Source organism: Rhododendron vialii, chromosome 6a (assembly GCF_030253575.1).
Source record: "Rhododendron vialii isolate Sample 1 chromosome 6a, ASM3025357v1".
Classification (NCBI taxonomy): Eukaryota; Viridiplantae; Streptophyta; class Magnoliopsida; order Ericales; family Ericaceae; genus Rhododendron; species Rhododendron vialii.
This window is the reverse complement of record NC_080562.1, coordinates 31,766,305-31,784,990: the sequence shown is the minus strand read 5'-3', so window position 1 is coordinate 31,784,990 and position 18,686 is coordinate 31,766,305. Positions and strand designations below refer to the sequence as shown.

General features: G+C 39.8%; 4 protein-coding genes across 4 annotated transcripts; 2 read left to right on the top strand and 2 right to left on the bottom strand.

Moving 5' to 3' along the window:
* Positions 1–5,499: 5,499 nt before the first annotated feature.
* Positions 5,500–6,256, bottom strand: LOC131330557 (large ribosomal subunit protein eL27x-like). Its single transcript, XM_058364181.1, has one exon. The coding sequence runs from the start codon at positions 6,090–6,092 to the stop codon at positions 5,685–5,687; it is 408 nt and encodes a 135-aa protein (XP_058220164.1). The 5' UTR covers positions 6,093–6,256; the 3' UTR covers positions 5,500–5,684.
* Positions 6,257–8,490: 2,234 nt separating this feature from the next.
* Positions 8,491–9,726, bottom strand: LOC131330555 (putative F-box/LRR-repeat protein At5g02930). The gene is made up of 2 exons (XM_058364178.1): positions 8,793–9,726; positions 8,491–8,677 (listed from the first exon to the last, which is right to left on the bottom strand). The coding sequence occupies exon 1, from the start codon at positions 9,702–9,704 to the stop codon at positions 8,877–8,879; it is 828 nt and encodes a 275-aa protein (XP_058220161.1). The 5' UTR covers positions 9,705–9,726; the 3' UTR covers positions 8,491–8,677; positions 8,793–8,876.
* Positions 9,727–10,713: 987 nt separating this feature from the next.
* LOC131328632 (disease resistance RPP13-like protein 4) lies at positions 10,714–12,369 on the top strand. Its single transcript, XM_058361550.1, has one exon. It carries the CDS (start codon positions 10,714–10,716, stop codon positions 12,367–12,369), a length of 1,656 nt encoding a protein of 551 aa, XP_058217533.1.
* A 2,548-nt stretch (positions 12,370–14,917) lies between these two features.
* On the top strand, positions 14,918–17,010 carry LOC131330554 (FT-interacting protein 3-like). Its single transcript, XM_058364177.1, has 2 exons — positions 14,918–15,392; positions 15,727–17,010. Exon 2 carries the CDS (start codon positions 16,202–16,204, stop codon positions 16,907–16,909), a length of 708 nt encoding a protein of 235 aa, XP_058220160.1. The 5' UTR covers positions 14,918–15,392; positions 15,727–16,201; the 3' UTR covers positions 16,910–17,010.
* Positions 17,011–18,686: the final 1,676 nt, after the last annotated feature.

Below are 18,686 nucleotides of genomic sequence, written 5' to 3'. Positions count from 1 at the left end.
GCACAAGACTCAGTGGTCAAACGGATTCTTGGATCAAAAAAAAACGTGGCTCTGTGACTCGGACAGAACACGGACTGAGAAGCAGAGTCGGAAACTATGGTGGTTTTTGTGTTCTTGGTTCTACACTACGTGCTCTGATACCAATTGTAGTGCTAAACCAGAGTCAAACCAAGCAAACACAAACACACAACACAGAGAAACACAAGGATTTACGTGGTTCCCCAATAATCGGGTACATCCACGGAGGGGCAGCGGATTCACTATATTTACTGGAGGAGGATTACAACAATCACTCAGACTCACACAGTATTGCCTCACAATCTACTCGTGTATCACTCTCTTCTCTCTGATTTCTGATACAACACTCTGAACCAAAGGTCTCCATTTATAGCCAGATGAGACCCTGTTCATTTGCCACGGTAGTCTCCCTTCATTTTCCACAAAGGAGGCTGAAGGATACTGGAGGATATCAGTCAAAGATTTGGGAGGCTCCTTGTCTGCTGAGCAAATGCAGGCATGGGTTGGAGCCACAAAAGTCAACAACCACAGTCTCCTTAAGAAAGATTCGCCGCCTACCGTCGATGTTGTAGGATCTTGTTCGGCGTCTTCCTCCCAGGGTTGGCTCGGCTAAACCGCAAGCCGTCGGAACACTGCAGTCGACCGCCTTGGCGAACTGACTACCGCCTGTCTCTCTCTCTCAAGAACGTATATCAAAATATGTGAGGAATACTATGAATTTCTGGTGACTTCTCCAAAAATGTAAGCCTCCTTTTATAGGGTGATGGAGGCAAAAGAGGTGTAATGCTGCCATTAACATGCCAATGAATTCTGCCAATAAATAGGGAGGTTACAAAATCAATTCTCCATCATGGTGGAGGTTACGGGAGTTACAGAATACCACACATCAATACGTCTATTGATTGTGGTGCGTTAAAATTCAACGAGCCCGGAACACGCACGGTTGCCTCGAGAGACCCTCCGGTTTGCCCCGATTTCATTCATCTGAAATTCTGTAAATTTCCAACAGGAAATTGATTTTTGAATTGGGAGCTCCCCCCCTTTAGCTAGGGTATATATAAGGAAACAAATGATTCTAATGACAAGCAATGAAGGGTTTGAAACCTTCATGTTGATTTTTTTTAGTTAAGAAGCTTAAGACTTTCAAACCAGCAAGAAGTGCCTTGAATGCTACTTACACTTCTCTTATCATAAAGGTAAAAGAAAAACTGATATGGTGATGAATACTCCTCGGAAAAGTCACCGTGAGCCATGGCAACTGCACCATAAACAAATAGAGGAAGCACAGGCAGCTCTCCATCCTGCCAAAGGACAAGTTTCAACTTTGCATGCTGGAAACATGTACAATTTGTATCTAATTATAGACCCTATAAAAATGTGAAATATCAACAGACCTGCACACTGAGAGTTGTTTTGTACAGTGTCTCAAATTGCCCAGATGGCATTATCTCCAGGGGAACACTATAACCACTGTTCTTGCTGTCTGAGAGAATTGTTTGGTTAATACAACTGAGCTTCACCCCATTGTAAGCCCCGTCGACCACGTAAACCGCACATTTCAATTGTGCAAATTTGTATCATATAAAAACAAAACTGATCAATAACCGCATCAGTCAATCAAAAGATTTTCTCTTTAAGGCTCAGTCCACTTGCTATGGGTTATGCTTTGAGACACAACACAAGTACTTTCCTGAATTTCAAACTTACAAAGACCAGATATTTGTTAAAACAGTGAATTATAGAGCTTGTTAGAGCTTGTCCCACATCAGTTAATAATCACCTCCAAAATTAGTATATGAGTCTAGGCGGCCTATCCACTCATTGCCAATTGATTTTGAGTTAGATGCTTTAACATGGTATCAGAGCTAGGCTTTCAGGGGTTTTTGGACAAGACTATAAGTCATTGATGGTTGGTTTTCCCCTTTGTTTGTCGTTGATAGTTGATTGTTGTCATATGTGTTGAATCGTTTATTTACCTCACCACGTGCGAGTGTGGGGGAGTGTTAGTGTGTTTGTCCCACATCGGTTAATAGTTACCTCAAAAACTAGTTTATGAGCCTCGGCGACCTCTCCACTCATTGCCAATTGATTTTGAGTTGGATGCTTTAACAAAGCTCTTAACCAGTGTTCTCTCTCTCTCTCTCTCTCTCTCTCTCTCTCTCTCTCTCATTGCCAATTGGTTTTGAGCTGGACTCTTGAGACCTTGTCACAGTTTGTGAGCTGTCAAATTTCACAGGACTGTAAATGATTGGTTTTCATCTCCTTGTCTATTCTATGGGGTTCCAATCAACTTAAACCAGTTTATTAGGTTTCTATTTGAAAGCTTCCTGGTTGTATCTTGATACCGTATTGCTAATCTAGCAAGGCGGTTAAGACGTTTTCATTTACTGCAGAAAGAGATGTTAAACCCTCTGTGGATAGGTTAATTCATTTACTGCAGAATCTTTGTGCTCTATTAAACCCAATGTGCATAGATCAATTCATTTTCCTCTTGAAATTCCTATGAGTACTAGTGTATAGGCAGCTGGTCATCCTTTACAAACTAATCGCCGTGTTACTATCCAACTCCACTCCTAACTAGATTTGGTTACACTCACCCTTTGGTTTTGTAATTTATCAGGTGCTTGGTAATTCAACTTTCTTCTTCTTTACTGTCTTGTACTTTCTACGTGTTTGCTTTCAGAGCATGTTTGCAAACTCTTTTATGACATTTTATGAGTCTTTTCTGATGCCCAGTCGTTCTGTGTAAGTATGTAGGCTGAATACTTGGCCTCCTTGAATCATGAGGAAACATGATTAGTTAGCAATGGCATGCGAGAGGGCTTTTCTCTTGGCATTGAATGGGTCTTGTCGCACTCCAATTGCTGGATATGCATGTCGAGATGAGGATGCCTCTCCAGATGGAACCAGAGTTCGAACACTGGTTTCAGAAAAATATATCCACGACATCATATTTTAAATCTTCTTTTTTTCCTTGCAAATTACGAATCATTAGACTCTATTCGGTAATCAACTCTTTGGTTACATTAAAACTTCTTTTCTTCTGGCAACAAACATAAATGAAAACCTGTTTGATACGTTTGTGTTAGAAAACTATCTCAAATCTAGTATGGAGTTGCTGAAAGAAAGGAGTCATCGGGGGGAGTCATCATATGTGAGACCAGTGGTGGAGGGGAGTTGCTGAAGTGTCATGGGGCTAGTGGCTGGACGTGGAGCAGTCACCGGGGAGGTCATCTGAGGTGGTGATCAGAGGGACAGGCGTGGAGGAAGGCACCACGACCGCCAGAGGGTTGCCGAGGTGGTAGCCTCAAGCCTGACGTTGGGGTAGCTAAGGGAGGAAAAAGTGAAACGCTGTTTTGAAAACAAGTTTCTTTAGATTTCCAATATTATAGAACATAATAAGAACTATTATCATTTATTCTTAGTCCAATACGTCTGTGTCCAATCTCATTTTTTCCCTACTCTTACGGATTAAAGCGTTCGTCGGTAAATAAAGTGAACAGCTGGTAACATTCATCAAGAATCGCATTTCCAAGTTATCATCAATCCCTTTTGTTTTGCATCTTCCCACCCCCACAGTATCGTTTTTCCTGCTATCCAAAGTGATTGGAAATGCCTACAATGAACTACTGAGAAGGATATTTATCAAAAAAAGAAACACAAACAAAAAACTACTGAGAAGGATGATTGCGTGTACTGCAGGATACAGGATGATTGCATGTATAAAACCCATCCCGTCTAGAAACAGATAAACCTCACGCAACTCTACACAATAGGATACACAACTCCACACAATATGATCCAACACCAGACAAGTCCAGTACCGGAAGAGGCAAGGCAAAGCTGATCAGGTCCTCAGGATATCAACTTGTAGCGAGAAAGAAAAAGAAATCAATCTATCCACTCTAGATAGGTTGACCAAGCACCTCGTAAAACAAAAAAAATGTCCTGACTACCGATACAAGTAACTTACACAAACAAGAGCACCTCGCACCACAAATGTCAATTGAAAGGGTGTCACGGCATAAAGAAGCAATTTGCACTCCTAATGAGGAATCAAAGCAATTCCTTACTAATGGCACATAGTTGCTTCAGGAAATCTGTAAGAGTAGACATCTCAACAACTATAAACAATCAAATTGACACATACTTGTCACCTTCTTTATCCATGCACTAAATCAAACTCCTCTAATTGTTCAACACATAGTTTTGTGTCTATAGCTGTTCAGTGCTAGTCCATCCCAAATGACCAATTTCACCTCTAGTATGGATCTAACATCTGTTCCAGATCAATGACAGATACTTTACTCGCGGGTCATCTTTTGAGGAACTTGTCGCAATCTTGTTCAAAGGACCCAACAAGCAAACATGGTCCTTTTTCCAATCGAGGCAACATGCATTTTTCGAATCTATCATGTACACTTGATCCATATTCAAAAAGTAGTGTCGATTTTCGATCCAGTTTTTCCTTCCATCCACGATATCATAAAATTGAGGCAACATGTTATAAATTCGTTATGAAATAATAGGAAGCACCACTTATTTTCACCCACACAGCCAGTATTCTTTCAAAGCTACTACGAAAAACACATTTCAATGCAATGCCCACAGCCAATAGTCTGTATACCTCCTAGGCACCATTTAACTTTCTTCATCTTATTACTCGTAGGAGCCAATGGTGAGCTCCAATAAATGATACGGCTATGCCTTTTCCTTGAAACAAAAACTTAGAACCCAATGCAAAATAAATCACTGGTCAATAAATCACGGTGACAAGTATTTATCACCTTCTTTATCCCCATATCAATCTAAACTCCTCAAATACAGTTCCAAATTACTGGTTCAAACGAAATTTCACATATGTATCTCACCTATTCAAACTAATTTGCATATTAAGAGCAACAGAGCTGAAGTCAGGTGTTTGTCCATGGAATAGAACAATTTCCGGGTGGAGTTATGAGGTGAATATAACCATATATAGCAACAGCATACCGATGCAACAGAATCCGGGATTAAAACTCAATGTGTACTGCCACATTCGCCACATTAACAGTTTCTACAACTATATGTTGCCGACCCATGGCTCCTCATCATCATACGATTGATGTATATCTAAAACTCACAAATCTTCTCAACAGCCTTCAAAGGCACAATCCGCCCTTGTACCAAAATGCACACGCTAAACAATCACATCTTCATATGACAAGAACATGGCATGCTAAAGTGCCACAGCACAAGCCCATCTCTCAATTACGAAAAAACAAGTCAATGAAATCAATACCACAACAAACAACAGAAACAACTAAAACCCACAACATAATCAAACACTAGCATTTGGGGACGCAAGTGATTACAAGAGAGCACCATTTTACGGAAAAACAAGTCAATGAAAAACATATCACAACAAACAACAGAAACAATAACCAGAGGCCACAACACAATCAAACATAACCCAAAACCGGGACAATTTAAAACCAATCGAGAGCCGGAACAGATTCATCCATGTGAATATAACGAATATAACGAGGTCCAAAATTAAAATCTTACCATAACTTCAAAATTCAAGTCAATTTGCCAAAATATCACGAAAAACACTAGGTTTCCCTCACCAGAGTTGACATAAAACATGAACTAGGATCAGACCCAGAAACCAACTAAAAGCCCAATCAGAACCGGAGCTTGGAAAAGAACCACCGGTTCTTCCCAGTCTTGAACCGCTCCTCGAACCGGGCCTTGATCTCCTTGGCCGCTGTCACCTTCTTATCCCTCGACTGAAGCGAATCCACGGAAACAACATCTTTCAGATCGACGTCGAGGGTGTAGCGAGTGGGCATGATGTGGTTGTAGTTGACGAGCTTGACGAAGGCCTTGACGCGGGACTTCTTGGCCGTCTTCTTGGCCGAGTCTTTTCTGATGACCTTCTTCGGGTACTTGGCCACGCCGGCGACCAGGCAGTGCCCGTAGGGGCGGTCGCGGGTGCCGTCGTCGAAGGAACGGACGATAACCGCCTTGCGCCCCGCGAAGCGGCCTTGTGTTAAGATCACCGCCTTGTTCGTCTTCAAGAACTTCACCATTTTCAACGATTTCTCTCTCTCTCTCTCTCTCCCCGACGATCGGCGCGAGATAGGGTTTTGTTTTGTGGGAACGCTGAGAATTTATAGGGTGGTTGAGTTAGGGCTTTTAGGGTTCGCGATATCTACTATAGATAGAGTAAATTACGCATAGACCCCCTTATTTTTCACTTGTTCCGTTTCATCCAAGATAGTACCATCAAGTACTATCAACAAAGAAAAAACTAGGTTAAGGTTTTTTTACGGAAAGTCTAGGTACACCGCATGAAAATGCGGTGATCGTCCACCGCGTGTTTATTGGGATCCACTCCGGGCTTAAAAAAAATACAGAAAAATATTCATAAAATTTAAAATAATATTTCATGGGGTTTTGTAAAAAATCATTTCCAACAGCTATCGGCAGATATGTTTTTTGAATTTATAGGGACGTAATAGGCGCGCGATGAACGGTCACCACAAAATCCATGCGGTGACCGTAGTCCTGCTATTTTTTTTATAAGCAAAATTATGTTAAGTTCCGCTAACAACAAGAAAAAGTCCAAAAATTCTAAAAAGTTAGATTAAGTTCTGCTAAAATAAAGCCCAAAAGGTCCCCAAAAAATATGAATAAAGAAAAAACTCAAAAATTTTAAAAAGCTAAGAACTTTTTTGGAATTTTGGGGTTTTTCTTGTTGTCTTTGTTCAATTTTTTTTTGCATTTATTAGTTTTGCGCTTAACTTTTATGAATTATTGATTCGTTTCGTCTAGAGAAATCGAAAAAATTAAAAATTATAATTTTTACCCAAATATTTTTTCAAATATCCAAGATAAAGCACAAAAAATAAAAATAAAAATTGAATAAGGACAAAGCAAGAAAGAACCGAAGGTCAGCTTCCTTTAAGTATGGCGGTTCGATTATCAATTACCGGCATAGAACCCAACTAAAGTACTACAATACTCCAAAACTTCAAGAATTCGCCGATGCCCTCAAGTGAATTTGGACATTTATCTTTGTCCCGATTCTACGATGGTACCTTTAAATGAATGCCAAGAGTTAATCTCTCTATTTCAATCCAAGCTGAACCACATAATGTGGTGAATATATGCATCCGGAATCTCCAAATATTATCTTGTAATTTAGGGTATTGGAAAACTAAGCCTTTATTTTTGGAATAAAATAAAAACTCAGCTTGAGGTGACAATTTTTGAGAGACACATTAAGGCCTCCCCCGAAAAGAAAATGCAGAACACGACCAATAACATATTAAGAAGTTTAAAACCAGCTTTATTAGGGCAATTAACAGTCTCTAAATACTTACTACGGCTCTCTCCAGGTCAGTCTTTCTCTAAGGCAAATAAATGAATGATAACAGTCTTTCCCATACGCTCCCTAAATAGACACTACTTGAATTGATGAAAGGTCACTCAAGTAGGAGTCTTATGCTCTTCGATTCAAAAAAGGTGCCCACTGCATGTCTTTCACATCGTTTAGTATTTATGTTATGACATTGGCTCATCACTTAGTGCCCAACATAGTCCTGACATAGGAAAATGACAGTCAATTGTCTCAAAAGTTTATGCTGTTATGACACTAACAAATTTAGTCATAACACATTTTAAATCTTGTGCCAAACACACCACCACTTCTGCAGTAAAACTATATCACACATAGTATTTGTCAAGATTCACAAATCTCAAAAGACAAAACTACAGAGAAGACGAAAATAAACTAGTTTAAGTACTTAGCAAAGTAGGCAAAACCAATAGATATCTCTCTTCTTCTTTTTGAGGTAAATCAACTTGAAATAGAAAAAAGGCTAACCGAACCACAAGATAACGGTACAACCATAACTTAGACATTGCACTAAAGTAGGGAGCATGATTTTACAAAGATTATAACTTGGCAAACTGCGAATTAGTCCCTAGAGTTTCAGTTGAAAGATATTTGAGCGGCTTAAGAGGCTCTAGGGAAAGCTTGCAACTCCTGAGTAAGCTGGAATAATAGCTTTCGTTTCTTGCTTTTCGAGTTGCGCCCGAAATTAACTTTCTTAATGGTTGTGATGGTCATTTTCTCCAAAGCCTAGGAGTTCTTGAGCAAAAATCTCAGAAAATTCATATCGTTCTGTAGATATGCAAGGAAGTCATCAGTGGTACTCATTGGCTTGCTGTCAGGCAGTCTTACATTTTTCACGAAGTTGTAGATTTTGACATCCTTTAGATTGCACAACAGGTTGACGAATTTTGGCTCCTGAAGTTTCCAGTATTCATTCTCTTGAAAATTGTAAGTATCCTGAAAATTGGGAAACAATCATGTCTGATATACAAATGAAAACCAACAAACCACAGCAATTGTATTTACCTACACATATTAGTATCTATAAAAACAAAAAAAACTGACCTCTTTGGCCCAAATCTTGCCCCGAATCTTGTCAATACTAATGATCAGAGTTTCAACATTTGGCGAATGTGATAAAATGTAGGCAATGCCCAGCAATTCCGATTTAATCAACCCTGCCTTTATCCATAGACGTGTGACATCAAAGGATATCAAATCAATGATGTGCTTCTCTCTACAATCTTGAGTTTGATACTCTGCATTGGAAATTGCCTGAACCATTTGTAGATCACAGGACCATCGAAACAGTCAGTGAATTGACAAGCGTAAAAAAAAAAATTGGTTTTAGCAAGTACGGAAATTCATCAAGAGGACTTCATGTTCGTACTTGAATGTAGCAGCTACACATCCGAAGGTCTTTAACATGACACAGATATGCAAGATTCTCAAGATTGGTAAAATGGCTACATCGCTACCAACATGTTTTGCTGCAGACAAAACTTGCACTGCGGAGAGATTCCATTCTCTTGATGACATAGCGCTTCGAAAAAATGCCTCCACTCTCAAATGAAAGAATAAACGAAGCATCAATCTCTACTGTAGTTGAATTCCTAGAGAAATTATCCTCCCGTATCTTTAAGGTCTTCACACAGGAATTCATAATAACAAGATCAGGATTGTTTGCAAAGTTGCAAGTGGTGAAAGACAACTCTTCCAAAATTGAACAAGAAGATAACAAATTGTTTATAGCCCCACCATCGAAATTGACTTCCTCAAATGAAAGAGTTTTAAGGGAACCGAGTTTAATCTTCACCGGGAACTTTATTATGCACTTTTTCACTGCCAATACTGTCAGTGAGCTACAACAGAAGATAGTATCATATAGTGTATACATGGATTTAGGTGAATAGCATCTGCGGAAATCCAGATAGAGTTGGTTTACATTGCGTGTCAACGCAAATTGGATCCAGGAATCAACAAGGGGAGCTTCTGTGCGGTAGTACTTGACCGTGATGTCCAACTTCTGAACTTTTGAACCCTTATGAACAAGCAAAGACTTATTAATGAAAGCTACTTCTTTAGATCTGGTCCTTTTCAATGCTGGGAAACTTAAACAAGGGACATACAACCACGTATACCGCCACCTCTTTGCAAGAACACTTGTTGTAATCACATCCTTCATTGTTAAGTACGAAAGAATGTGGTGAAGCAAAGGTTCTGGCAGTTCAGCGAGACAATCACGTTTCTCTACAACGTCGTGGTCCTCCACCTTTTTCCACTTTCTCTTTGTTCCCTCCATCGCCTTGAGCCTTACCTTATCAGCCTCTATATATCAAATTCAAAAGCCAGAAACAACTTTTAGGTCCCGTTCAACGGGACTAATGCAAAGAAATATATATGATCTCATGAGATTGATAATGATAGTAGGATTAATAATACCACAATCCCATGGTGTTATATATGCCACTCTTTGTGGGATTGTCAACTACAATTAAATCTTGTTTGTAAAACTATGAACCAAATACCGGATATATACTCCTTGAATAAATAGTCCAATATCTGGTTAAAAAAGTGCGTCCTTGTGGTAAAAAATAGAATTAGACGTAAATATGGAATGAAATCTGACCATCTCCAACCCAATTCAAACTTCTACCCTAATCGGAGTAAAAGTTTGAATGAAAATAGGTTCGATGGGAAGCACCCTAATGAACAAACTCAAATCTAAGCATGAAATTGAGCAAAGTTTCATTAATCGCATAGTCATAAACTTGGAAGATAGAAATAGCTGACTAAAATTTAAGTACTACTCAATGGACTTGGAGGCTGCTTTCCCTAGGGACAGCAGCATTCAGTCAATCTTACCGTCTGTCTCGGCTACACCGCTGAATGCGCGGTTGAATAAAAAGTGGAGCTATAGTGTTGTTACTCAACCTTTTTGGTCCGAGTACAAAAAGGAGAATCAAAATAAGGGAAAGCAAAAGGACAATACGTCTTGAGTTCTGACTCTAGAGTCAGAAAAGAAAGTCTCCTACTACAATTTGGTCGCAATGATTAGAATACCAATATCGTTTCAGATACGTGCTCTTCTTCTTTGTTTTTTTTCCCCCCTAAACCCAAGCGGTTTAGCAAGGTGACGTAAGAGAGTAAATAAATGTTTGTCTCGTGTGTTCGAAACCTGCGGACACCAAACATTCTAAACTCATAAAATTAGTAGTTGAGATGTACGTAAACTAGCACTGACATAAAAAGAAAAAGAAAAAATATCTCACGTACATACCTTAGACTATTCCTGTTTGTCAGCAGTAGTGATGATCAGTTATCTTTTCTCATCCATCGCAAAGCTAAAAGTCCGGATCCGTTCGTATTATAAAATCCGTTCTGTCAATTCCAACCTACATCATAAGAATTGGGATAATATAAACGGGGCCAAGGATGGAATGATGCACTTCTTCCACAGGGAGCCAGAGGTTACGCAAACTGGTGATTTTGATGGCATATTGAAAGCTTTCCACGACCTACCAAAGCCATTGCAGGATTGTTTGTTATGTTTCTTCAAGTTCCCACCAATGGCAACCCTAAAGAGAACCCCGATGATGTACCTGTGGATAGGGCAGGGATATATTTCCGAGTATCTCCATTCTGAAGGGTACGTTTGGGATGTTGAAGTGCATGCTGGCAAGATCTTTGATGAGCTTATTGCAAAGGGCTTCATCGAGCCTATCTACCAAAAGTGCTCCTTGGTGCCAGACAGTTGCAGGATAAGCCTTCCAATTCGTTCTTCTTTATACCAAGAAGCTGAAGTTCGAGGATTTACTTCCAATAATATTAATCCTCTTGATCTGGATCTTGGATTTGCTTGGGGTGGTCTAGATGGGCACTCATGTCTAATCAATGTTGGTGAAGCCATAATTAGTTGCGAGCCTAAATTATTTGAGAATATGAAGCATATTCGAAGTCTTTATCTTGGAAGGTGGGAGAGCTCAGCTATGCACCACATTGAACTAGCAGACACCAAAATTCTCCATGGACTGAATAAGCTAAATAGCTTAGCTTTTCTTAGCCTTCGAGGAATTTCTATGATTACGGAGCTTCCCACATTCATTTTGGAGCTCAATAATTTGATGATCATAGATCTCCGAGCTTGTCATAATCTTGAGGTGATTCCTACCAACATTGGTTCGCTCAAGAGTTTGACACATTTGGACATGTCCGAGTGTTACTTTTTAGAACACATGCCCAAGAGTCTTGCTCTCCTATCAAACCTCCAAGTCCTTAAGGGATTCTTGATTGGTGATTTTGATAACAATAAACAATTGTGTACTCTACTCGATTTGTTGGCACTACAGAAGTTAAGAAAACTTAACATCTACATAAGTGTGAAAGAACTTCTCAGACTGCAGGACTTGAAGTATTTAGGAAGGTTTGAAAGCCTGAAAAAGTTGACAATATCATGGGGAGGATGCTCTTTACAAGCTCCAGCTGAAGCTGAAGCATTTGACAATGCTACACTTCCTCCTAGGGTACAGAAACTAGACCTTCAGTGTTTCCCTACGACACGTCTACCTTATAATTGGATGATGCCTGGCAAACATATGGAACTAAAGAAACTCTACATTAGAGGAGGGCATCTCTGTGATCTACATGAAATTCAAGAACGCCAAGGGGAGCAGTGGACCCTGGAGATATTGCATTTGAAGTACTTGAGCGAATTAAACATAGATTGGAGAAAACTGAGGATATTATTTCCGATGTTGATTTACTCGCACCAAGTAGAGTGCCCCAAGGTTACTAACTTCCCATGTGATGAGAGGGGCGTGTGGATGGACAATAAGGCCATTAATACTCACGTGCAGCTGCAGAAATACCTCAAAACCAGTGGCATGATCAGCTCAAGTTCTAATTGGGGCTCTAGTTCAACCTCAGCTCGGGATGATTCTAACATATGTCCAGTAGACGAGAAATAGCTTTAGTAAGTTAGGTTTTGTGCAAGCTCAAGTGATTAGCTAAAAGATAAGATCTGTTAAGAGAGAGTTAAATCGTGGCTGTAACTTACTCCTAGTGGAGCCAGGGCTCCCCAAGAAAGGTATGTTCTCCCATGGCTTCTTTTATCTCGCATTTTCTTTCTTGTTCTTCCTCTCTGTAACTTAGATTATTTCACCAGTAAGCAATTGATATCTAGAAATAATGTTCTCATCATGGAGTAGTTTTCTTATCCCGTGACAATGGGTGGTATTTCCTCTTGTTAAATCATCGAAGGGAATGGATCAGGATCACCCAGCGGCCTCAAGTGTGTCACTTAAACTCAGAAGGTGAACCATTAACTAGGACTTGAAGTGATGCAGAAGAGATACACTCATACACCCAATCACACAACTCAGACTTCAAAGGTTGCTGCACTAATTAGACTTTGTCATTTGGCTGTTTTCACGCGCTTTTGACATCTAAAATTTTCCGTGTTCGTATATTTAGCACTAGATCTCCTGGTATAAAAGCAATGGGTGCTTGTTCACATAATATTTGTCCATGTTAATAAGACATTATTTCTTCAAGAACTGCAGTTGTGTGAGAAAGTTGGTCACAGTGGTTGATGAGCAACAGAGCAAGCTCCGCAACTATCAACTTCTATTCATGTGCTTGATCTATCTAACCAATATTATAGATCTTGATCGAGGATTATTTCTCAAGTCTTCACCGTAATTATCTTCTGGAACATAGCATGGGAGAAAGGTTCAATTAATTTATTTTGCAGTGCTTTCTTTTTTCCGAACAGTGCATTAGGTTGTGGTAAGTGTTGAAATGAGTTACAGATGAGTTGGAGATGTTCATCGGAATTCTTTTGCGCTAAAGCATTCGGAGAGATTACACACAAACAAACTCACTTCCACCCAATTTGCCGATAAAAAAAAAAAAAAACTTCCACCCAATTTCCAGCCCCTGAGTTGCCGGCTCAGACCGCTTCAATTGATTCCAATCTGTGTTTGCTCCCTCGCCACCATCGTTTAAAGAATGACCGTTGTGTAACGTAACTGGTTTTGAATGGATCGTTTGGGTTACGCATGAAAATAGCAGTGTTCAGGAAATTCATGTGGGTATCGACTGATACGGCTGTTACCTATTGTGTACCGGTCCGTAACGGCTGTTACACATCATTACAGACCTTCACGCAGATAGATTCCTCACAAATCACAATCCTTGAACGACAAGTCTACAACTACTTCAACAACCAAAACATACGTTGCAAACCAATTCATTCATCGCCGAAATACAAAAGAATCAAGCCCCAAATTTTGACTTCTTTAACATAATTTAGGGGGGAGGGATTATTGCATGGTCCTTTCTACTAACCACACTCCACTTTTTGTTTTTAATGTGTAAATTTATCAAAATGTCATTATATATACTTTCTACATAAATCTTTTCATTTTAATAACAAAAATGGAATACTGAAAAGAGGAAGGGTGTTTTAGTAACTAATTAACACACTAAAAACAGCAAAGAGAGTGTGATTAGTAAAAAAAGGAGCGCGAAAATCACTCCCCAATTTACATATGTAATATTATGAGTAGAAAATTGATCTTTAGATTTGTATATAACTTGAAGTATTTGTCTTCAATTCAAAAACATTCTCTAATCAAGATTCATATACGCAAGCTCGGTCCTACCCGAATTAAGATCGTGACTCTGCCCTAGCTTCAGAAAAATTAAAAACAAATCTATGCATACATAGTACACGGGATTGTTGGGACCCAAATTGGCGTCTCACAAATTGATAAGAGCCGTTTAATCTATATAGACAAACTTATTCACGGCTCCGCACAATTTTGGCCGTCCATTTTGACAATCAATAATTGAGATTTGTTTTTAATTTGACCGGTAACAGTTATTTTTTACCGGTTAAAACTGGGTTTCAATCCGGACCACCTAAAACGCTCTTAGACGCACGTGATTGAGCACCTTAAACTTTGTTTACAGGTTGCTCCGTAAATAAGTTTTTCTCATTTATCTATATCTATATCTATACTACTAATAAAATTCTGAGGAGTTTGTCTACTTTTCGTTTTTCGATACTCTTTTTCTTTTTTTGCCATTCGTTGATCCCAATCTACTCTATTTTAGTGGACTTGGGGAGGAAATGAGTGTTTACAGAAATCGAACCCTATCAATATGCATGAAAGTATAAGGGAAGCACCAGCTGCACTCTACTTAAGTCAGACTCAACTGTTGCTATTGATCTGATCAATGGGGAACAACCTGAGAATTCCCCCACATTGTTCTCACTTCTTATCAAAGAATGCAAAGCCCTCATGAAAGCAACATCATGCAATTTGAGACACACGCTGGGAGAGGGTAAGAAGATGGATAGAATTGCCAACATGCGAATTGATCAAGAGGACCGAATGGTGTCGCACATTATCTCCCGGATGACATAATTCCATTCTAGAGGCGGATGTGAGAGGCGTGGCTTTTGAGAGGGTGTAGTTTGTTTTTTAATTTTCCATTGTACCAAAAAAGAAAAACTGCACCCCATCCCGCTTGCTTATTTTCGATACTCTAGAACTACCCTTTTCTTTTTCTTTTTCCCAGCTAAGAATTAAATCCCACCCGTTGCCTCCCACGCCAGACACCCCATCCCCTTCCTCGTCCCCCAACCGTCATACCTCTTCCTCACACCCCAAATCCCACGCAACGCACGTACCCAATGGAACATACAGACACCTCCCGATCCCAAACTCCATCAACCGCTCCACCAGTTCATTTTTTAGTTGTATTGCTCTGGAGTTTACACCGGAAGTAAAGCATATCATTTCAATCTCAATTCCATGCTCCAACGTCCGACGACCCTCCAAAACCAACACAAGTCACACAATGCTTCCTTCCCGTCGTATTTGCATCATCAGTGGACACCGGCAAGCATGACTGTTTAATACTTTAGTTCACCGGCAACTCCGGCAAGCATTCTTCTCTTACAAACCCAATCTCTGACTAGGTAATTATCTAATTCTCAATACTCTAGTTCACTGCTACTCATGCTTACAGCGTTCTCCCCTGCCTCCCCTTCAAATTCAAGTACTACATGCATTGCCGACCATTGAATTTCTTCTTCACTGAACACAGTGCACGCTACCTGTTTGAAAATATGTGTTTTCCAAGTATGAGGTTTGCATACATGACACAACGCGGGAAAGCATCGAGCAATTGTATTCCACTGACAAAAACAATAGACTTCTTGATTGAATTACCCACTTTGATCTGTAGGAAAAACGGCACTATGTGTCGAAATACCTCTGTAAATAGCTAATATTCATATTATATATACACAGTTGGGGTATTTGACGGCTGTGACTTGCATGGCGGTGGTGATAAGAACGGAGGAGCGAAGGATTCAAAGATTGGGAAGGTCAGAACCCGTCTTTCCGAGCTTGAAACTAATCGGGTTTACACACACTTGTATCCTCTTTTGGTCTGGGGTCCAACTGGAGTGAAGAAGATGGGCGAAATCCATTTGACTGTGAGGTTTACTCGCTCTTCTCTGCTCAATATGATGCATATGTACTCCCAACCACTTTTACCAAACGTGCACTATATTCATCCACTTACTGCGGCTTAGCTCGATAGCTTGAGGCACCAGGCCACTCAGATTGTGTCCATGAGGCTGAGTCGTGCGGAGCCACCGTTGAGAGAAGAGGTGGTGGAGTACATGCTGGATGCTGGGTCTCACATGTGGAACATGAGGAGAAGCAAGGCCAATTTTTTCCGAATCATGAAAGGTCTCAGTGTTTTATTTGCCGTGGGAAAATGGTTCGATCAGATATGCAGCTGGAAAAAGCACATCACTACAGTCCTGATCCACGTCCTGTTCTTGATCGTGGTTCTGTATCCGAGCTGATCCTACCCACCATTTTCCTCTGTCTCTTCTTGATTGGAGTGTGGAATTACAGATCGAGACCTCACCATCCCCCGCACACGGACATTCGTTTTTCTCGTGCTGACGATGCTCCTCCCGACGAGCTGGAAGAAGAATTCGATACGTTTCCAACTTCCTGTCTCAACGATACGGTGCGTGCGAGGTATGATCGTCTGAGGAACATTGCTGGGAGGATTGAGATTGTGATGCGCAATATCGCGACTCAAGGGGAGAGGCTGCAGTCGTTGCTGAGCTGGCAGGACCCAAGGTTAACTGCCCTGTTTTATATTTCCTGCTTGGTTGCAGCGATAGTTCTGTACGTTACGCCGTTCCAAGTTGTGGCGCTTCTAGCAGGTGTTTATGTGCTGAGACACCCCAGGTTCCGCCTTCTGTGCCTCTCAATTTGTTCCGCAGGCTGCCCGCAAGGACTGATTGCATGTTGTGAGCAAAAGCAAGTTTTTGCTTCCGAATTAATGGTCTCGCGAATGGGTTTCTCCTCCTCTTTCCAATCGGAGAAGACGACGCAGAGATCAATCGAGATTGCTTGCTTCCTTTCACCTACCGGTGAATGTTGGGTGCTGTGCTGGTATGATTTGTAGTATCGTCGTCCATTTCGCTAGTAGTTTTTGTGATTTTTATTCGCAGTTCTATGCCTTCTGAAGGGTGCATGTATGTGTGTGTATATATATATATAATTTTTTTTTTTTTAAAGTTTAGAAATTTCATTGATAATCAAGAGAGAACATCAAAGGGCATAGTCTTCCTTAGACAAAGAGAGAATAGCCAACCAGGTGGATAGGCTCCGACGGGGAAAAATCTACACCCCAAACTCCTTAAAAATGCCGCTGAGGTATACTACCTCACACAAAACTCTCACTACCAACATCAAAAGAAAAAAACACACTACACCCAAAAAAGTTAGGAAGACCCCCGAAGGAGAGAAACACCCACAAGTGGGACATCACAGCATAAAACTAGAAAAGAAAAAAGAAAAAACTGAAGAGTTATCTTTAAATCTGTGGAAAAACTGAAGAGTTGTTTTTAAATTTAGATCGTTGATTGCTGATATGGACGATTGAGACAGCTCACTACACCATGAATAACGAAACGATAGTCTGTTAAAGTTTTGATGCCTATAAGACATTTAGTGCAAAGTTTGGAAGGTATATTGAAAATTTCCAAAAAAATATGAAAGAAAAAAGTAGAAGTTATTAGGTAAGTGCCGACACAATGGATAGTTTTTTTTTTTTTTTTACACAGAAACATCTTGTACTCCATCTGTCTCTTATTTAGAATTCAGTATTCCATTTTGAACTGTCCCTTAATAAGTGTTCATTTTGTAAAGTTAGTGGATAAAAGTTTGTACATTATCTATTTTGTCCTTAAAAGTAGATTCTATTTTGAAAAGTTAGTGAGTAAAAGTGTAATGATGATGGGTAAATAGAGAAAGTTGATGAAAAAGTTGATGTGAAAAATATAATGATGATATCTTTTTAATAAGTTGGAGTTATGGCGTAAAACACTTAAAAAAAAAAAGGGAATGGAGGGAGCAGTAGATAACGGTTCATATCATGATATGGAGAACAAAGTGGACACAAGTCCCTTCTGGCTCCCACATTACACTTTTTCCTGGGTTCTCACACGCAGGAAACCTTTTTTCCTTTTCCTTTTTACCTGATCCCACCTAGCACTGTATTGAGGGGGAGAGCAATTTTGTCCACTCTCGCTTTGCTCACCCTTCTGAGGGTATGCTAATTCCGTGTTTCAGTACCATAATTAGATCTGTTCATGTTGTCTAAATTCATTTGTTAGGAGACTATGCAAAAATTCATCTTAATAGGAGATTGGTAAGTGTTTGATTTAAAAGTTCAATTTTTTAGTCATGAATTTTAAAGAAAATAAATAAACTCCTAGGTGAAGCACTTATCTATATTCGATTGAGTTGAATTGTATTAAGGTATCTCCTAAAAAATGAATCTGGAAAAATTGAGCGGTTCCGATCAGAAAAATGAGACACGGGATAAGCATACCCTCGCCAAGGGTAAACAAAATTACTCTCCACTCGAGGCCAAGGCCCACCACTAAACTGCCCAATTATTTAGTAAAGATAATTATTTAACATTAAAAGCGTTATTTTTTTCGTCCTAAAATATTGAGGTTTATGTTTGAGAACCTAAAATATTTTTGACGCGCACTATTTATAAGTTTTATTATAAGGATAATCCAATGAACTTGAGCTCGAATTGAGCCCATGTATTTGAGCTCAAGCCCCATTCCACTAAGGCTCCTTAAAAAATACTCAAAGTACTTATTTTGGCTTTTTGGAAGGGGAAATAAGAATCCTTGTTCCACTAAGAGTTCTTAAGAAATAAGTAT

Bases quoted from the DNA above. Each gene is read 5' to 3' on its own strand.
- LOC131330557 (XM_058364181.1), bottom strand. From the start codon at position 6,092: ATGGTGAAGTTCTTGAAGACGAACAAGGCGGTGATCTTAACACAAGGC.
- LOC131330555 (XM_058364178.1), bottom strand. From the start codon at position 9,704: ATGGAGGGAACAAAGAGAAAGTGGAAAAAGGTGGAGGACCACGACGTT.
- LOC131328632 (XM_058361550.1), top strand. From the start codon at position 10,714: ATGATCAGTTATCTTTTCTCATCCATCGCAAAGCTAAAAGTCCGGATC.
- LOC131330554 (XM_058364177.1), top strand. From the start codon at position 16,202: ATGGTTCGATCAGATATGCAGCTGGAAAAAGCACATCACTACAGTCCT.